The 16579-nt window shown below is 40.6% G+C and overlaps 1 protein-coding gene across 1 annotated transcript; it reads left to right on the top strand.

Moving 5' to 3' along the window:
* The first annotated feature begins 1006 nt into the window (after nucleotides 1-1006).
* On the top strand, nucleotides 1007-3681 carry LOC106822970 (neuropeptide Y receptor type 6-like). The gene has a single exon (XM_014828405.3). The coding sequence runs from the start codon at nucleotides 1188-1190 to the stop codon at nucleotides 2301-2303; it is 1116 nt and encodes a 371-aa protein (XP_014683891.2). The 5' UTR covers nucleotides 1007-1187; the 3' UTR covers nucleotides 2304-3681.
* The last annotated feature ends 12898 nt before the right edge of the window (nucleotides 3682-16579 follow it).

Raw genomic sequence — 16579 nt, 5'->3', positions numbered from 1 at the left:
TTTCAATGTACCCTCTTTGGGCCAGAAATCTCAGCATTTAGAATGGTGGGGAGTTCATCATGTCTGCTGTGTATCCTGGTATGAATAATTCCACTGAATACAACCACCTTAAACCATGCTGAGCCATAGAACAAGCGCCCCCCTTTCCTCTGGAATTCAGAAGAAGAAGGAACCCCATGAAGGGACAATTGGAGGAATGCTTTCTAAATAAAGTTAATTTTAAATAATAGCTCACTAGGATACCTTGCCTTGATCTCCAGTATCTGAGCAATGTATCCAGAAACTGCCTGTGCAGAGAATGGCTTTGCCCCTGGAGAGTGGAAGAAGTACAAAGAGGAGAAAGCATATGCTATTCTACAGCAGATGTGATCTATGATTCCAGCCCCAGAATAGAGGCTATAGACTAGCTCTGGGTGGAGCTGACAAATTTTACTCAACACACATACACTGAGCACCTACTATGTGCTCTATCTTGGGACGGAGGGAGAAATTCACTTGCATGATCTCATTTAATCCTCACAGCACCTCAGACAGACATTGTTTATCCCTACTTTAGAAATAAAAAACTGAGCAGGAAGGGTGATTGATATGTCAAAGTCACAGATACCAAGTAGCAATGCTTCAATTGGAACCCAACTCCATACATAGTACTCTGGATTCCACAGCACAGTCCCTAGCCTTGTAGCTTTTATAGTCATTTGGAGCAGATGTGTGTATATCCAGATAACAATAGAAAAAAAAGGCAGAAGATAAAAAGGATGGAAATGTACACTTGGGCTGCCTTATACAATGAACCGAATGTTGTCACATTCCCTGCCTCATTAGCTCTACAAGCTATACTAATGGGACAAGTAAAGCATCTTGAGATGAGAGGAAGGCCAGGATACAGAGAGACCCTCTAGATTTCTGTCTATGTCCTCTCAAGACACTATTCCACCTATAGAATTGTCCAGGTTGTTAAGAACTTGCATTAATATTCCGGGTTCTGTTTCATCTTTTAGGATCTCAAGAGCATACTCAAGTCATTCATGCGTTTCCATCAAGCACAGACAAAGATCAGGGAAGATTAAACCCTCCTAATTACACTTGGAAGCCTCAGAACAAAGTGCTTCCCAAGAACTGATGGTCAAAATATCCACCTATAATGAGAGTAAGCTTAGAAAAGCTCTTCTTACAACTCTGACATAATGGAACTTTCCCTAAACCAGCCAGCATCTAACAAAACCAATGCAAAGAGCAACAACTCTGCATTTTTCTACTTCGAGTTCTGTCAACTCCCTTCTCTAGCCTTGCTCCTATTATTCACAGCCTATACTGTGGTCTTAATTGTGGGCCTTTTTGGAAACCTCTCTCTCATTATTATCATCTTTAAAAAGCAAAGAGAAGCTCAGACTGTCACCAACATACTGATTGCCAATCTCTCCCTCTCTGACATCTTGGTGTGTCTCATGTGCATCCCTTCCACTGTCATCTACACTTTGATGGACCATTGGATATTCGGGGATATCATGTGCAAACTCACCTCCTATGTGCAAAGTGTCTCCATCTCTGTGTCCATATTCTCACTTGTGTTAATTGCTGTTGAAAGATATCAGCTGATTGTGAACCCCCATGGCTGGAAGCCCAGTGTATCTCATGCCTACTGGGGTATCATACTGATTTGGCTATTTTCCCTTCTGTTGTCTATTCCCTTCTTCTTGTCCTACCACCTCACCGATGAGCCCTTCCACAACCTCTCTCTCCCCACTGACCTCTACACCCATCGTGTGGCCTGTGTAGAGAACTGGCCCTCCAGAATGAACCAGCTCCTCCTTACCACCTCCCTGTTTATGCTCCAGTATTGGGTCCCTTTGAGCTTCATCTTCATCTGCTACCTGAAGATTGTTATCTGCCTCCGCAGGAGAAATAGGAAAGGGGACAGGAAGAGGAAAAGTGAGAGCTGGCTCAGTGAGAACAAGAGGATCAATACAATTTTGATCTCCATTGTGGTGACCTTTGGGGCCTGCTGGTTGCCCTTGAACATCTTCAATGTCATCTTCGACTGGTATCATGAAGTGCTGATGAGCTGCCACCATGACCTGGTATTTGTAGTTTGCCACTTGGTTGCTATGGTTTCTACGTGTATAAACCCCCTCTTTTATGGCTTTCTCAACAAAAATTTCCAGAAGGACCTGCTAGTGCTTATTCACCACTGTTGGTGCTTTGCACCTCAGGAAAGATATGAAAATATTGCCATCTCCACTATGTACACAGATGAATCTCAAGGATCATTAAGATTGGCTCATACATCAAGAGGTATATAAAAATTGTTAACATTTAATGCTAAACCCCTTCTTGAAAGGGAGATGGAGAGGTAATGGCTGTGGATAGGGCAAGATGCATAAAGAAGAAGCCAGAACCAAAAAAAAAAGAGCAACTTTATACTACCCAGTTTTGCTTTAGGCCAGATCTGTCTGTGTCATACATCTGCCCAACACACACACATATACACATACACACGTGTACACACGCCACCCTTTTTCTGTTAGGAGAATAACTCTAAATACGCAAACTATCTAGCTGCTGTCATATGTGGCAAAAAATGACAATGAGAAAGTCAGAGAGGCAAGCAGCATTGATGGCTGGCGAACAAAGTTCCCAGATACTGTTATTCAATGGAATATCCACAAAAGTTATTACTAATTATATGGCTAGTAAAAACAATGCTATAGCTCCTTAGCATTGAAGCAATTTCACTCTCACATATGAAAATTGTAACTTTCAATCATGTAACTGTTCGATTAATCAGCTAAGTCAGAAAGCCCCATCATAATATACTAATCAGCTAGCAATGTAAGTTTGGATTGAAAGCTGAGGGAATGGTTTTAACTTAAGGTGTAAACTAAGTATTGTAATTATAATTAATTCCCATGCCTGAATCAGATTCTCTAGTTTATGATAACAGTATATTTTCTTCACTAACAATTCTGTTAGCACTACTAGAACTGACCACAAACTCTTTAGCACTGTAATTATACTAGAAATCATATTAACTAACTTATTAATGGCCAACATAGATAGAGCTTTCATTATAAAATAGCTATTTATCCCTAATTCTTTATGTAGATTAAGTTGGAATCATTATGACTCTATCGTTGGGTCTGAGGGATTTCATCAATAGCACTTAGAAAATTAGCTCCAGATTTTTTAAAACCTCTCATAAATCTTATGACTTAAACTTTTTTTTTTTTTAAAGATTTTATTTTTTTCCTTTTTCTCCCCAAAGCCCCCCCAGTACATAGTTGTGTATTCTTCGTTGTGGGTTCTTCTAGTTGTGGCATGTGGGACGCTGCCTCAGTGTGGTCTGATGAGCAGTGCCATGTCCACGCCCAGGATTCGAACTAACGAAACACTGGGCCACCTGCTGCAGAGCGCGCGAACTTAACCACTCGGCCACGGGGCCAGCCCCATGACTTAAACTTTTCAAAAATATCCCTCATCCCCAGAGAGTCACTTACGTAGGAGAATCAGCTAGATTGTTTGTCAAAAGGTTACTAAGCTCTAGATTGAATGGCCATCAGTTCAGTGACTTCTAAATCATGACAGCTTTATCTCTTCCTTGGATAAACCTCCCTTGTAATACTAAATTTGAGCTGCAGCTTATTTGCATGTTAAAAATGTAACTGTATTTTCTTCTGTCTTTTGAATAAAGGGTAATGTTTCTCTGAATACTTGTGATTTTTCTATTGTGTTTTTTTTTCTTGCACATTAGCCTTCATGTTTTTCTCTCCTGAAAAATCTCTCTTCTCTCTTTCTCTCTCTCTCTCCCCCTCCCTTACTACCTCCCTCTCTCTCTTTTCCTTCTCTTCAGGATTCCTATTCTTTCTGTTACACAATTAAAATGAACAACAAAGTCACCGCAGGATACCCAAATGAAATAAAATGTAACCGTCTCACAGAATTAGGTGCAAAGAAAAACTTGTCGAAAAACCAACTTCAAATGGTATCAGCTTAGATAAAGATACAGGACTGCAGCCCCTTAGCCCATAAAGCAGTCAACTCTCCCTAGATACCTTTTCTATCTCTTCCAACAGATAATGGTTAGTTCTATAATTAAGATCCAACATGATATTTTACTTACTTGGTAAAGATACATTGATTCTAGTTTCCATTACTAAAATGATTCTGACCTAGCCACACACTGAAAGCAGGAAAGGGCTTTCATCAAACTCCGATACCACTCCCTCTCCTCACCTACACACATGCTCCTCTGACCTTGACCCCCACCCCTCCCATCTATGATTAAATACTATGGTGTTCTTTCTGTCTCCACGATAAGAGCTATTTCCTTCTCCTATAAAACTGATTTGTCTTTTTTTCTAAACTTTTCTTGAGCTTTAGTGAAACAAAAGTCACTAATGATATGACTATCAATAGTAGTCTTTCTTTTGCTTAATTTTACCTCAAAAAAGTAGTAAATTAAATGTACTACTTAATGTATGCCCTTACTCTTAAGGGGCTTACCTTCTCACAGGTAGGAGAGCATGGGTCTATAAACAGCTACTTAAGAAGATGTAGTGAAAATACAACCAAGTGTTGTGGGGTCCAGAGGAGGTAAAATTCATTCTTGAGAGAATTCAAGGAAGGATTTCAGGAAAGTCAACCTGATTTCCTGTTTCGTGGTATTTGTGGATGATTCACACCAATTCGGTCTGCTGTTGAGCCACTTGGCGAATGAAATAAGGCCTGATTTTCTCACTTGCCTCCCCAGTTGTCAGATGGGCCTCTATTCTCCCTTCTAGGAATCTTTCTGAGATTGGAACTTCATGATGTACGCCAAAGAGCCCTGGAAACAGGGTTTCCTCTAGACAGTGCCCCAGAAATCTGCTCCTCTATCCCCTGACCTCAAATCTTTTCAGATTGAGAGTAATATGTCAGATCTTTAAAAGTTACCAGAAAAGACAACTATTAGTGGGATGAATAAATATTTATGACATCAAAAAATTAGTAAATTAACTATCTGAATGTATCTGACCAGTGAACCAGAGCTAAAAGAGAAAATGCTCCAACATCCTTGCAACAATGACCCGAAGTTTTCTCTCTGCCTCTTTCTGAAGATCCCCCAGGAGCAATAGGCAGACAATTTCTAAGAGAGAATCAACAACATAAGTGATTTAAAACAAAGAATACCCAAATGTGGTTTAAATGCATATGGCACATATTTTTCTACGATGGAAAATGCAATGTTCTGAAAAAAGTATAAAAAACTTGACAAAGCAACATGTGTGAGGCTTCAACTCAAAGAAGTTGCTCCCCGCTCTATGCTGAGCACAAACACCATAGTTCACCAGCCCAGCGGAAAGAGTCAGTCTCTCCTCCTGTAAGCTTTGTGTTTTGTAAAATAATAAATCAAGAAAAATATATTAAGTCCTTCAGCCACATGCAAAAGACTGAAAATCGACCATTCTTTTTCACCACACACCAAAATAAACTCAAAATGGATCAAAGACCTAAAGATTAGGCCTGAGACAATAAGTCTTTTGGAAGAGAATATAGGCAGTACACTCTTTGACATCAGTTTCAAAAGAATCTTTTCGGACACTGTAACTCCTCAGTTGAGGGAAACAATAGAAAGAATAAACAAATGGGACTTCATCAGACTAAAGAGCTTCTTCAAGGCAAGGGAAAACAGAATTGAAACAAAAAAACAGCTCACTAATTGGGAAAAAATATTTACAAGTCACTTATCCGACAAAGGGTTAATCTCCATAATATACAAAGAACTCACACTGCTTAACAACAAAAAAACAAACAACCCGATCAAAAAATGGGCAGTGGACATGAACAGACATTTCTCAAAAGAAGATATGAATATAGCCAATAGACACATGAAAAGATGTTCATCATCGCTAATCATCAGGGAAATGCAAATCAAAACTACACTAAGATATCACCTTACCCCCGTTAGATTGGCAAAAACATCCAAAACCAAGAACGACAAATGTTGGAGAGGTTGTGGAGAAAGAGGAACCCTCATACACTGTTGGTGGGAATGCAAACTGGTACAGCCACTATGGAAAACAGTATGGAGATTTCTCAAAAAGTTAAAAATAGAAATACCCTATGACCCAGCCATCCCATTACTGGGTATCTATCCTAAGAACCTGATATCAGATATCTCAAGAGTCCGTTGCACCCCTATGTTCATCGCAGCATTATTTACAATAGCCAAGACGTGGAACCAGCCTACATGCCCAGAAACTGATGATTGGATAAAGAAGATGTGGTATATATACACAATGGAATACTACTCAGCCATAAAAAAAGACGAAATTGGCCCATTCACAACAATGTGGATGGACCTCGAGGGCATTATGTTAAGCGAAATAAGTCAGTCAGAGAAAGACGAACTCTATATGACTCCACTCATAGGTGGAAATTAGTATATTGAGAAGGAGATCTGATCGGTGGTTACCAGGGAAAAGGGGGGGTGGGGGGAGGGCACGGAGGGGGAAGTGGTGTACCCACAACATGACTAACAAAAATGTACAACTGAAATTTCACACGCTTGTAATCCATCATAACATTAATAAAAAAAATAAATAAATAAATAAAAAAAAAAGAAAAATATATTAAGTCCTTACTATAGAAAAAGTGTATTTGGTATAGAAACAGTGTAAGACACAGCTTTAAAGAGTTTACAATCTAGATGAGGCTTTAAAGAGTTTACAACACACCAGAGGGGTAATTCAACATCTCGGTTTTGAAGGCTTTCCTTCAAGGAAAGCTGCCTAAAGGTTGAAAGCTGCCTAAAGGAAAGTTCAGAGTAACTGAAGGCAGAGTTAATGTCAAAGGACTCAATTTACCTGTATACCCGCAAGTAAGAACGTACAGAAGAAGAGAAGAAGTGTCCTAGGTGAGGGATCAGGGGGGTTATTTCAAGACTGATACGCCCAGGAATTCCTGAAATCCTCCCTGAAGTCACTTATGCAATAAATGTGCTCATGCTATAAACTGGAGAAAGAAGATGACAAATATCTCCAGTGGGCTAAGGAAGGCAAAGCAGGTCTCTTTTCCCCATTTCTGTGCCCGAATCAAACTCCTTGTGGAAGCAGGGATGGTGCTTCCTTGCAGGAGAAGTAAAAGGATGTGTGGTGACAGGAACACATGCACCTTACATCTGGTTGTTGACTGTTTCGTACGAGTCTCGATTTTAGGTAGATAAATTTGTTTTTCTCAACTAGACTGTGAACTTTCACAGACCTTGACCTACATCTTTTATTCCTTCTATATCAGCCCCTCACTGCCCCCTCAGAATATTTAAGATAGGACTAGGCAAGGAAAAAATATTTAATACATGTAGATTTTCAAAGTTTTTGTTTTTTGGGGGGTTTTTTTTTGCTGAGGAAGATTTGCCCTAAGCTAATATCCATTGCCAATTTTCCTCTTTTTTTTTCTTTATTGTGTGAGCCACCACCATAGCATGGCCACTAACAGATGAGTGGTGTAGGTCCATGTCTGGAATCCGAACCTGGGCCACTGAAGCAAAGCATGCCGAACTTAACCACTAGGCCACTGAGGCTGGTGCTAAAAGTTATTTCTTAAAAAACAACCTAGGTAGTCATAAATTACTTATTGAACGCCTGAACATTTTCAAACTTATGCTTTACAAATTATCCAATGAGAGCATAAAGACATAAACTTAATTACATAGAGATTATAGTGATGTCAATAAACCACAAAATCCTTGAGACTCAGTTTAAACGTTTCTCAACAACCTTCTCTGATCCCCCAGGGCTGTTAGGATCCCCTAGTCACTGCTCTCATCATATTCTGTGTATATCTACCATGTAGAATGATGAAAGCCTGTTTATATGTGTGCCTGCTCCATAGGACATGAGCTCCTTGAAGGCAGGGACTGTGTCTTAATCACTGTAGTGGCGCCAGTGACAAGTACAGCATCTGTGCAAAGTGGGGACTCAATCAATAGTTGCAAACTGTAGATGTAGAATAAATCTGGGGACAACAAATCTTTGTTTGGAAGCGGTATGTGGATCGTAAGTGGGACCTGGACTCCCTGGACTCAGTACCTGAAGAAGTAGAACGCCAAACCTCCATCTGAAAGATAAGAGCCGGTGCCCAGGAAATCTGCACTGGCAGGAGGACAAATACAAACACACCTTGGCTCCAGGGGAGGCTCAAGGGCAAAGTGGACTTTCACGGCTCAAACGTTATTTGCCAATAAGAACTGTGGCAATAAGAGCCAGCTAACTGGGCAGGTCCTGGGACTGCAGGAAAACGCTCTATTAACTTCCAATTAAGTAAGTTGACAGGTTCTTGGGGCAAAGAGCTTTCAGAAATGAAAGGCCAGTCTTCCAGGGCAACCAGCCTCCAGGACAGTGGCACCATTATGACTCTATTAAAAGAAAAACCAGACTCTCTACAAAAGGCCAAGCCAGGGCAGAACTTGGTCTTTTTAGGTGAGCTGCATTCTTCTCCACTAAGAGAACATAAAACCTGAAAGCAAAAGTTGTTGATTTGAAGGCAGTCTTCCTCATCTTGGGATCCCAGAAGGTGCTTTCTGGTTTTTCACAGCAGCAAGAGTCCCTGACTCCTAGACACTGTCACCAGACAGCCATCGCCTGATGATTCGACTTTTACACTTTTCTATCTCCTGCAAAGTTTCTCAATTTAAAAACAAACATTTTAACCTGTGTGTGCACACACACGCATGCATTTGTGCACAGCACCTAGAAAAATGTCTGACAGAAAATATTCCAAAATGTTGACAGTGCTTATGTCAGGTGTCTCTATTTCTTTCTTTCTTGTTCTATCTCACCTTCTATCCTCCCATCCTCTCTTTCTTTGTGCCTATTTGCTCATCTATATTTTCTACATATTCTACTAGGAACGTGTATTATTTGTATAATTTTTTCAAATGGGTGAGAAAAAGATAAAACCTTTAAAAAAACAACTAAGAATCCAAAGTCCCTGTGGGTGAGGCTGCTGTGGTACAAGAAGTCAAGAGACATGGGGTCCAGTTGGGGATTGGGAAAATCACTTATCCTTCCTAAGCTTCAGTCTCCTCATCTGTAAAATGCATCATTCATTCAATATTTAATAAGCATCTACTATGTGATTAAATACAATAGTGAACAAGATTTACAAAATTCTCTCCCCTCGTGGAGTTTACAGTCTATCAGAGATGATACACTCTTCAAAAGTAAATTGTGACAAGTGCTATCACAGAGAAAAATATAATACTATGAAGGCACTTAGCAGAAGGAACTAACCTAGTCTGGGGGAATGGGGACAGGAAGTAGATAAGGGAATCTTCTGGGAGAAATAATTTTAAAATTGAGATCCAAAGGATGATTAGGACTTAGCCAGTCAGAGATGAGACTGGTTATGCTCTTAGCTGCTTTGTAATTCTGTGATTCCGTGTTCTAAGCTGTGTTATTGAACGACAGAATCCAAAGGGCCATCTGTCACTCACCTTGTCCCTCCAATCATTAACTCACTTAATTCTAAAAATACTCTTGTAGGTAGATAATGTTACTCCAGTTTACAAATGAGGAAACTAGTAGTTAAGCAAGTTGCCTGAAGTCACACAGTGGTAAATCCTGATCTATCTAGTTCAAAATTCCATCCTCTCCCATTCATCACTCAGCATCACTTACTGAGTACCTGCCAAGTTCTCTGCTAGACATTGGAGATAAAGGGAACAGTAAGACCGGGCCCCTGCTCTTCAGGAACGCGCTGTTTGAAGGGGGACTGTAAGGAATGCAGACAATTACAAGTCAAGTGCTTAGAAAGAGGAAGAGTGGGTCTATGCCTTTTCATCAGGATCTAATTCTCTACCTCCCTGAGGAAGCCAGTGGGTACATGATCACTAACAAAGGCTATATAAATTGGTAAATTGGCAACGCTGTAGCTAAAGCCCAGCACCCTCGAGGGGCACTGACAGACAGTTCTGTCTGCGATACCATTAGGCCCTGCCAGTCTGTTCAGATGAAAATCTTCCAGGGGAATGAGTCTCCAAAATGTACCCGTTCATCTTCCTGTGCAGAATAGGCATGCTCTCAGCCACCCAAATTGATGAGGAACTTTAGCAGTAGCATCACAGGCTCCTAGAGAGAGAGAGAGATAAGCTAAATCAAGCCTGCCATAACCATGAAACACTTCATGAAAATTTTCAGACAAAGCCCCTCCTTACCCTTTTGTCTTCTGAAAAACACCGTCTCTCTCTGATTTCAGGGAATTGAGGAAAGCACAAAACCAGGATTTCAGAGATGCTCCAGGAAAAGCTATAGATAGGAGCTCTCAGAAACAGATGTTAAATCTAATTTGGGGGCCTAATAAAGATGCTGAGCGTCTAGCTTTGTGGAATGGGCATGGGATATGGCTTATAAGTCAATAATTCAATGAAACCTAGACCAACAGTACTGTGTGGAGGGACCTCAACTGTGAGGGAACAGCTCACAGATCTCAGATGCTTACTCATCCTTTAGAGAGGCCACTAGGAGCATCCACTGACTCATACATTCAGACCTACAATAAAAAGATAACTGAAAATAAAATTCACTATCCTTGAGTCTGGGTCAGAAAGCTAGGACAAGATGATCAGTCACTATGCGTTTTTTAATTATCTGCACTACGTATGTTTTAATCGTCTTGTATTTTTAAGAAGTAAAGCAAAGCTCACACCTTGATCTTCCCAAGGTGGCCCTTCCACTCCAGTTAGGATAGTCATTTATTTTGTCCACAAGATATGGTCACTTCAGTCTCCAGGCCTTTGCCCGGGGTGCTCTTCCTCTGGTCTGGAAAGCAACCAGTTTTGACCCATAATTTCCTTCAAGGTTTAGTCCAAAACTCACCTCCCCTAAAGAGCCTTTCCTCAGCAGCCCTGACTCACACTGTGCCTCCAGTCCCTTGACCCCCTCAGCATGTGTGCACAAAGTCACCTATTCCTGCTGCCCACCTCTTCTCTAATTCCACACATAGTACTCTGCCTCCAGGCTGCCAGACTGCCCCAACCAAACTGGGAGCACCTCACCCACAGATTCAGGCCTTACATCTCTTGAGTCCCCTTGAGTGTGCAGCACAGGGCCAGACCTACTTGTTGGTGAAGAAAAGACTACCTAGAGACTCCCTATCAGCTAGAGAAGGTTCAAACTCTAGCAATTACCCAAATTCCCCAAGTCCTAATATATAACAGGATTGAGAATCCTTTTATCCTGCTAATCCTGCCAGAATGAAGAAATTAAAGATTAGTATCCAAGAAGGAAAAAGAAAATATTCATTATTTATCTATCTTCTCACGAGTTCACATGCAGTATCTGTTTTCTTACAAAGTTCCACACAGCATCACTGTTTACAATTACTAAGAGCTGTATGATAATTCATCAAATAGATACACAATATTTTACTAATCATTTCTGTGGTTAGACATTTAGATTGCTTTAAAGTTTTTCACATTATAAATGACACTGTGATGAAAAGACACTGAAATAAAACTTGGATTGTATTTTGTATTATTTCCTTAGGATAGATTCCTCAAAGTGGATCTGTCAGGACAAAGGTTATGAACATTTCTATTATGCCTGATACATATTATAAATCTAGGATGAATTCTTAAATACCTCTTGCCTCCAGGATATTATAATTCTACTGATAAGAAATGGAATCCTCTTATGGTAAACATTTTTTAAGGCAGCCAGAATAGGAAGAACCAGTCCAGAAAGCAGACTCTGGAATCAGACGCCTGGGTTCAAAGCCCACTTCTATCACTTGCTGACTGTATGGACGTAAACAAGTACTGAATCCTTCTGAGACAACACACATAAAGCACGGGGTCTGGCGCAGAGTGAGGGCTCAATAAATGTCAATCATTATTACTGCTTTTAGATTACCAAAAAGAAGATGAATCTATAATTCGACAAGCCGAGAATTATTCTCAATAATAGAGTAAGAATAAGCATAAAACAAATGACAAAATAATACCCCTGTACCTAGATCATAAGTAAGCAGCTTCATTTACTGTGAATACTATTTACATTGCTGTGGTTATTAATTACATATAACTAAAAATAAATACCATTTTACTGAGTGCCTATTCTCTTTTAAAACTTTACATACACTGTCTCATTTAATCCTCACAATAACCCTGTGCAGTGGTAGTAACAAGAATAATAACAACAGCTAATACTTCCCAAATGCTTATTCTGTGTCATGCATGGCTCTAGGTAATAACTTAATCATTATAAACCTATGAAGTAGGGCTTTTCATTTTACTATTGTCCTCCTTTTACAGACACTATAATTGAGGAACACAGAGGTTAAATAACTTGTTCAAGATTACATAGCTAGTAAGGTAGATATTATTATGCCCATTCTATAATTAGAAAACTGAGACCTGAAAATTGCCTATAAAGGTAAGTAATAAGGGCAGGCTTTGAAGCAGTGTCTGTCGGCCTCTCAAGGTCACGTTCTTTTATTTTACCACTCTGCCATCTTCATGCGGATTCTCTGTGTACAGAGAATGCCCCGTGCAAGATAGCCAATGTTTAAGTTTGGCTTCCCACATTCTTGACTTCTTTTGCCATAAGCCACAGTATACTGAGAATGGTCTCAATTTAACCTGCGCCTCTGAGAAGAATATAATTGGGAAAGCAGGCCTAATGCAAAAGCCCCATACACTGAAAGATGTCCCTTAAAACGATTCTCTCTCCTGAGGCATCTGTTGCAGTCCTAGCAAGCATGGCTGAGAGTTCCTAAGGCCTACTTTTCAGTTACTCGGGGCGTCCTAAGTATCAGCTGCTTCTGACAATGCTACTTCAAAAGGCTTTCAAATTGATGCTACAGAGAGGTCTCCTCTTTCCCTCCGCCTCAGAAGCTCTCAAAATTCTCACCCCTGGGAGAAACAAAGCTGCTTCAAACCTCCCAAAACACCTTGAAAATACTCATTTGCAGAGACTGGACCCACAGGAAGAAATCTGGACTGAAGTCTTCACCCTCCTTTTTCTTTATTGAGGTAACATTGGTTTATAACAATATATAAATTTCAGGTGTGCATCATTATATTTCAACTTCTGTATACACTACATCGTGCACATAATCAAAAGTCTAGTTGTCATCCGTCACTGTACACATGTGCCTTTTTATCCCTTTTGCCTTCCTCCCACCTCCTTCCTCTCTGGAAACCACCAATCTGTTCTCTGTCTCCAAGTGTTTATCTTCCACATCTGAGTGAAATCACACAGTATTTGTCTTTCTCCATCTGTAAGTCTTAACTCTTGAATGAACTGACTGTTTAATCTTGGGCAAATTATTTCCCTTCTCTGTGCCTCAGTTTCCTCTTCTGTAAGATGAGGAGTTGGATTCGATGGTTTTCCAGGTGCACTAGGGCTCTGATCCAAGGATGAAAATGAAAGTGAGTCTGGAGTCTATAGCAGTAAAATCCCAGGAAGGCAAGAGTTGTACAAAATCCCAAAGCCCAGAACAGGTTTGCAACCCTTAACTGAAAGCAGTCAGGGCTGCTTTAACTTCAACAGTGGGGAAAGAGCCCTGGGATCTGATTTAAGAATGTGAGTCCTTTGAGAAATTATTTAATACAGAGTCGTAGGATTTGGTGGAGTGAGAGAGGTAAAGGATAGAGCACCTTTGCAAAACAGAGCAAAGCAGCATCCAAACCCCTTCCCTATTTTTTCCCTATACCGCAGGTGGGAGCGAAGACAGGATCCTGCTGCCACCTTGTGGCATACTGGGCAGCTTAGAAAGAAAGGTTTACTGAATCTGGATTCCCCAGTCTAAATCCCTTTCAAGAAACCACATCCTTGTCCTTCCTTACAATTACACAGAGCTTGATAATTCACAAAACATTTCCAACCCAATTATCTTATTTCATTTTCCCAGCAACTAGGTGGAGTGGCAGGAAGGAGGTACAATTCCATTTTACTATGGGAGAAAGCAAAACTCAGACAGTGTGACTGACCTAAGGCACACAGTTAGTAACTGGCAGTCAGGACTTGAACCCACACCTCCAGACTCTAAGTCAGGTGACTCATTCACTCTGCTATGTAGGTGTCAGGATGAAAAAGGTTTAGGTGTGCTCTAGGCCTAGGAATTTGAGAAAGGAAGCCTTAGGAAGAGGAAAGTTCAATTTCTTCTGCAGACACAACTGGCCACAGGCCACAATCAGGCTATATGTCTATAGAAAAAGCCATCCAAATAAGCCTGGACTCCTGCTTTCCTTCCTGGTTTGCACATTCTTGGTTAACATCTCTAGGCCTCTCCAGCTGCTCTCCCTCCCTCTGCCCCCAACCCCAGCCTACCCATCGAGGCTGGAGACTCATTTATAGCTAAATGCCGAACACCAAATGGATCCCAGGCAAGGAAGCCACAACAACCAGATAGCAAGAACGAGTGGGAGCTCTGCTCTGTCCCTGGGTTAGGGTTCATAATATTTGTAGCTCAGCCTAAATTTCCTTATAAGTTTTGGTGGGAAGCCAAACTGGCTCGTCTCATAATGATGTCGTGCTCACTAAAACCCAAGGGACAATGCTGAGGTTATATGAATGCCAACTGGCATACAGGAAAGGCCTAACGTTAATCTGAGAGTTTTCAGTTTCTCCAAGGCAACCACAACTTCTTTGACATAGAATTGCAAAGCCCAGTACCTAAACTTTCCACTACCACAGGTATTCTTTTAGATTCATTCATTCATTCATTCATTCATTCATCTAAGTGAGTAGAGCCCATTCACTAAATGAGTCAGGCACTGTGATAATCCCTTTGATTAGGACTTTGTTGTCTAGTGGTGAACAGAGGGAAATAAGGAAAGAACATAATTACAAGTGCATGTGAGATACAAATATTAAGTGCTTGGGGGTTAAGAGGGAAAAATAAGATTCCTTCTGGCTTGGGGATTAGGAGATTGCGGACAAGAAGCGGATAAAGAACAATTTCACAGATACATAACACATAAAACCGTTCCCTGCCTTCTCTCTTATTACTACTTTGCTCTCACCCTACCATATTTGGAACATAAGTTTCCTTCAGTAATTTAAGGATTAAGAGTTTAGGCTTTGGAATCAGATAGATCTTGGGTCTAATCTCAGCTCTGACACATTAGACAACCTTGGGCAAGTTATAGAACTTCCCCAAGCCTCAGTTTCCTAATCTATAAAGTAGAGATTATAGTAATACTCATTTTTAAAGGTTTTTGTGAGAGTCAAGTAATAGAATGCATGCAAAACACGTAGCTTTGTGCCTGACACACAGTAAAGACTTACTGTATAGCAAATAACATTTATTTATCTCTGTGCCTTTGATCATGTTGTTTTCTTTGCCTGACATTCTCACCACCTTCTCAAACTGTTTTACCCCTATTTCTCCTTTAGAGCCATCACGAAAGTCTTTTATTGAGTGCCCCAGGTCCTGCTAGCTGTTCCTCACTAAGTGCTCAGAGCCCTGGTCCACACCTCCTTTACAGTTTTAGCTGATATCAACTTGTATCTGTTTGTAAGTCTGCCTTTCAGGTTTGTGAGGCTCCACAGGGCAGGAGGTAGGTCTTACTCATTCTGCCCAGCACCTATCACAGGAAATGACTCATGGTACTACTGGAGAGATCATTGTTGAATAAATAAGATTGTATTTGAGGTGGACCTTAAATAAATAGAAATTAAAGCATAGCTCTGGACCACCTTTTAAATATGAACATTAACCTATTAATGTACATTAATAGCATTGGAACCCACTAGAATTGATTATCAAGGATTAGCCTTTAAGATGGGCTGACAGGACCAAAGTGGGTCGAAATATCATTAGAAGAGGGTGGCAGTGGATGCATGGATGAATGAAAGGAGCCTGGAGCCCCGGTGGTAGCTCAGGAAACAGGTGCAAGACTCCCTTGCATAGTGAGGGACACTTTGGGGGTATCCAGTGGAGGAAGGAAAGGAGTCACTTTAAGAGTGGATAAGAGGGGGCTGGCCCCGTGGCTGAGTGGTTAAGTTCGCGCCCTCCGCTTCAACGGCCCAGGGATTCGTGAGTTCGAATCCTGGGCGCAGACATGGCACCACTCATCAAGCCATGCTGAGGCAGCATCCTACATGCCACAACTAGAAGGACCCACAACAAAAAATACACAACTATGTACCAGGGGGCTTTGGGAGAAAAAAGAAAAATAAAATCTTTAAAAAAAATAAATTAAAAAAAAAGAGTGGATAAGAGATTCAAGGATGGAAAAAAGAGGAAGACAAAAGACAAACATCACAATTTTTCCAGGATAATCCTAAGGGGAAGGCAGCACAATACATCATGTAGAAGGTCACCATGTAGTCTTAAAGGGTTAGTCTACAGATTATAGTTTTCTGCCTGCTCATCATGAAACCACTCTCTTTATCTTCAGAGAAGCAATCTTGTCTTTCATTACAACAGAAAAAGACGTCTCCAGGTCCTCTTTAGGTGCTTAGAAATTTTTCAGCCATTATTTCTTCAAATATTTTTCTGGTGTTTCTGCCCTTCTCCAACTCTAATTACATATATGTTAGACCATTTGATATTATCCCACAGCTCCTGGATGCTCTGTTCATTTTTTTTC

The sequence above is a fragment of the Equus asinus genome, chromosome 9 (assembly GCF_041296235.1).
Source record: "Equus asinus isolate D_3611 breed Donkey chromosome 9, EquAss-T2T_v2, whole genome shotgun sequence".
Classification (NCBI taxonomy): Eukaryota; Metazoa; Chordata; class Mammalia; order Perissodactyla; family Equidae; genus Equus; species Equus asinus.
Note: the sequence above shows the minus strand (reverse complement) of the source record. Positions and strands in the feature narration are given on the sequence as shown.

Bases quoted from the DNA above. Each gene is read 5' to 3' on its own strand.
- LOC106822970 (XM_014828405.3), top strand. From the start codon at position 1,188: ATGGAACTTTCCCTAAACCAGCCAGCATCTAACAAAACCAATGCAAAG.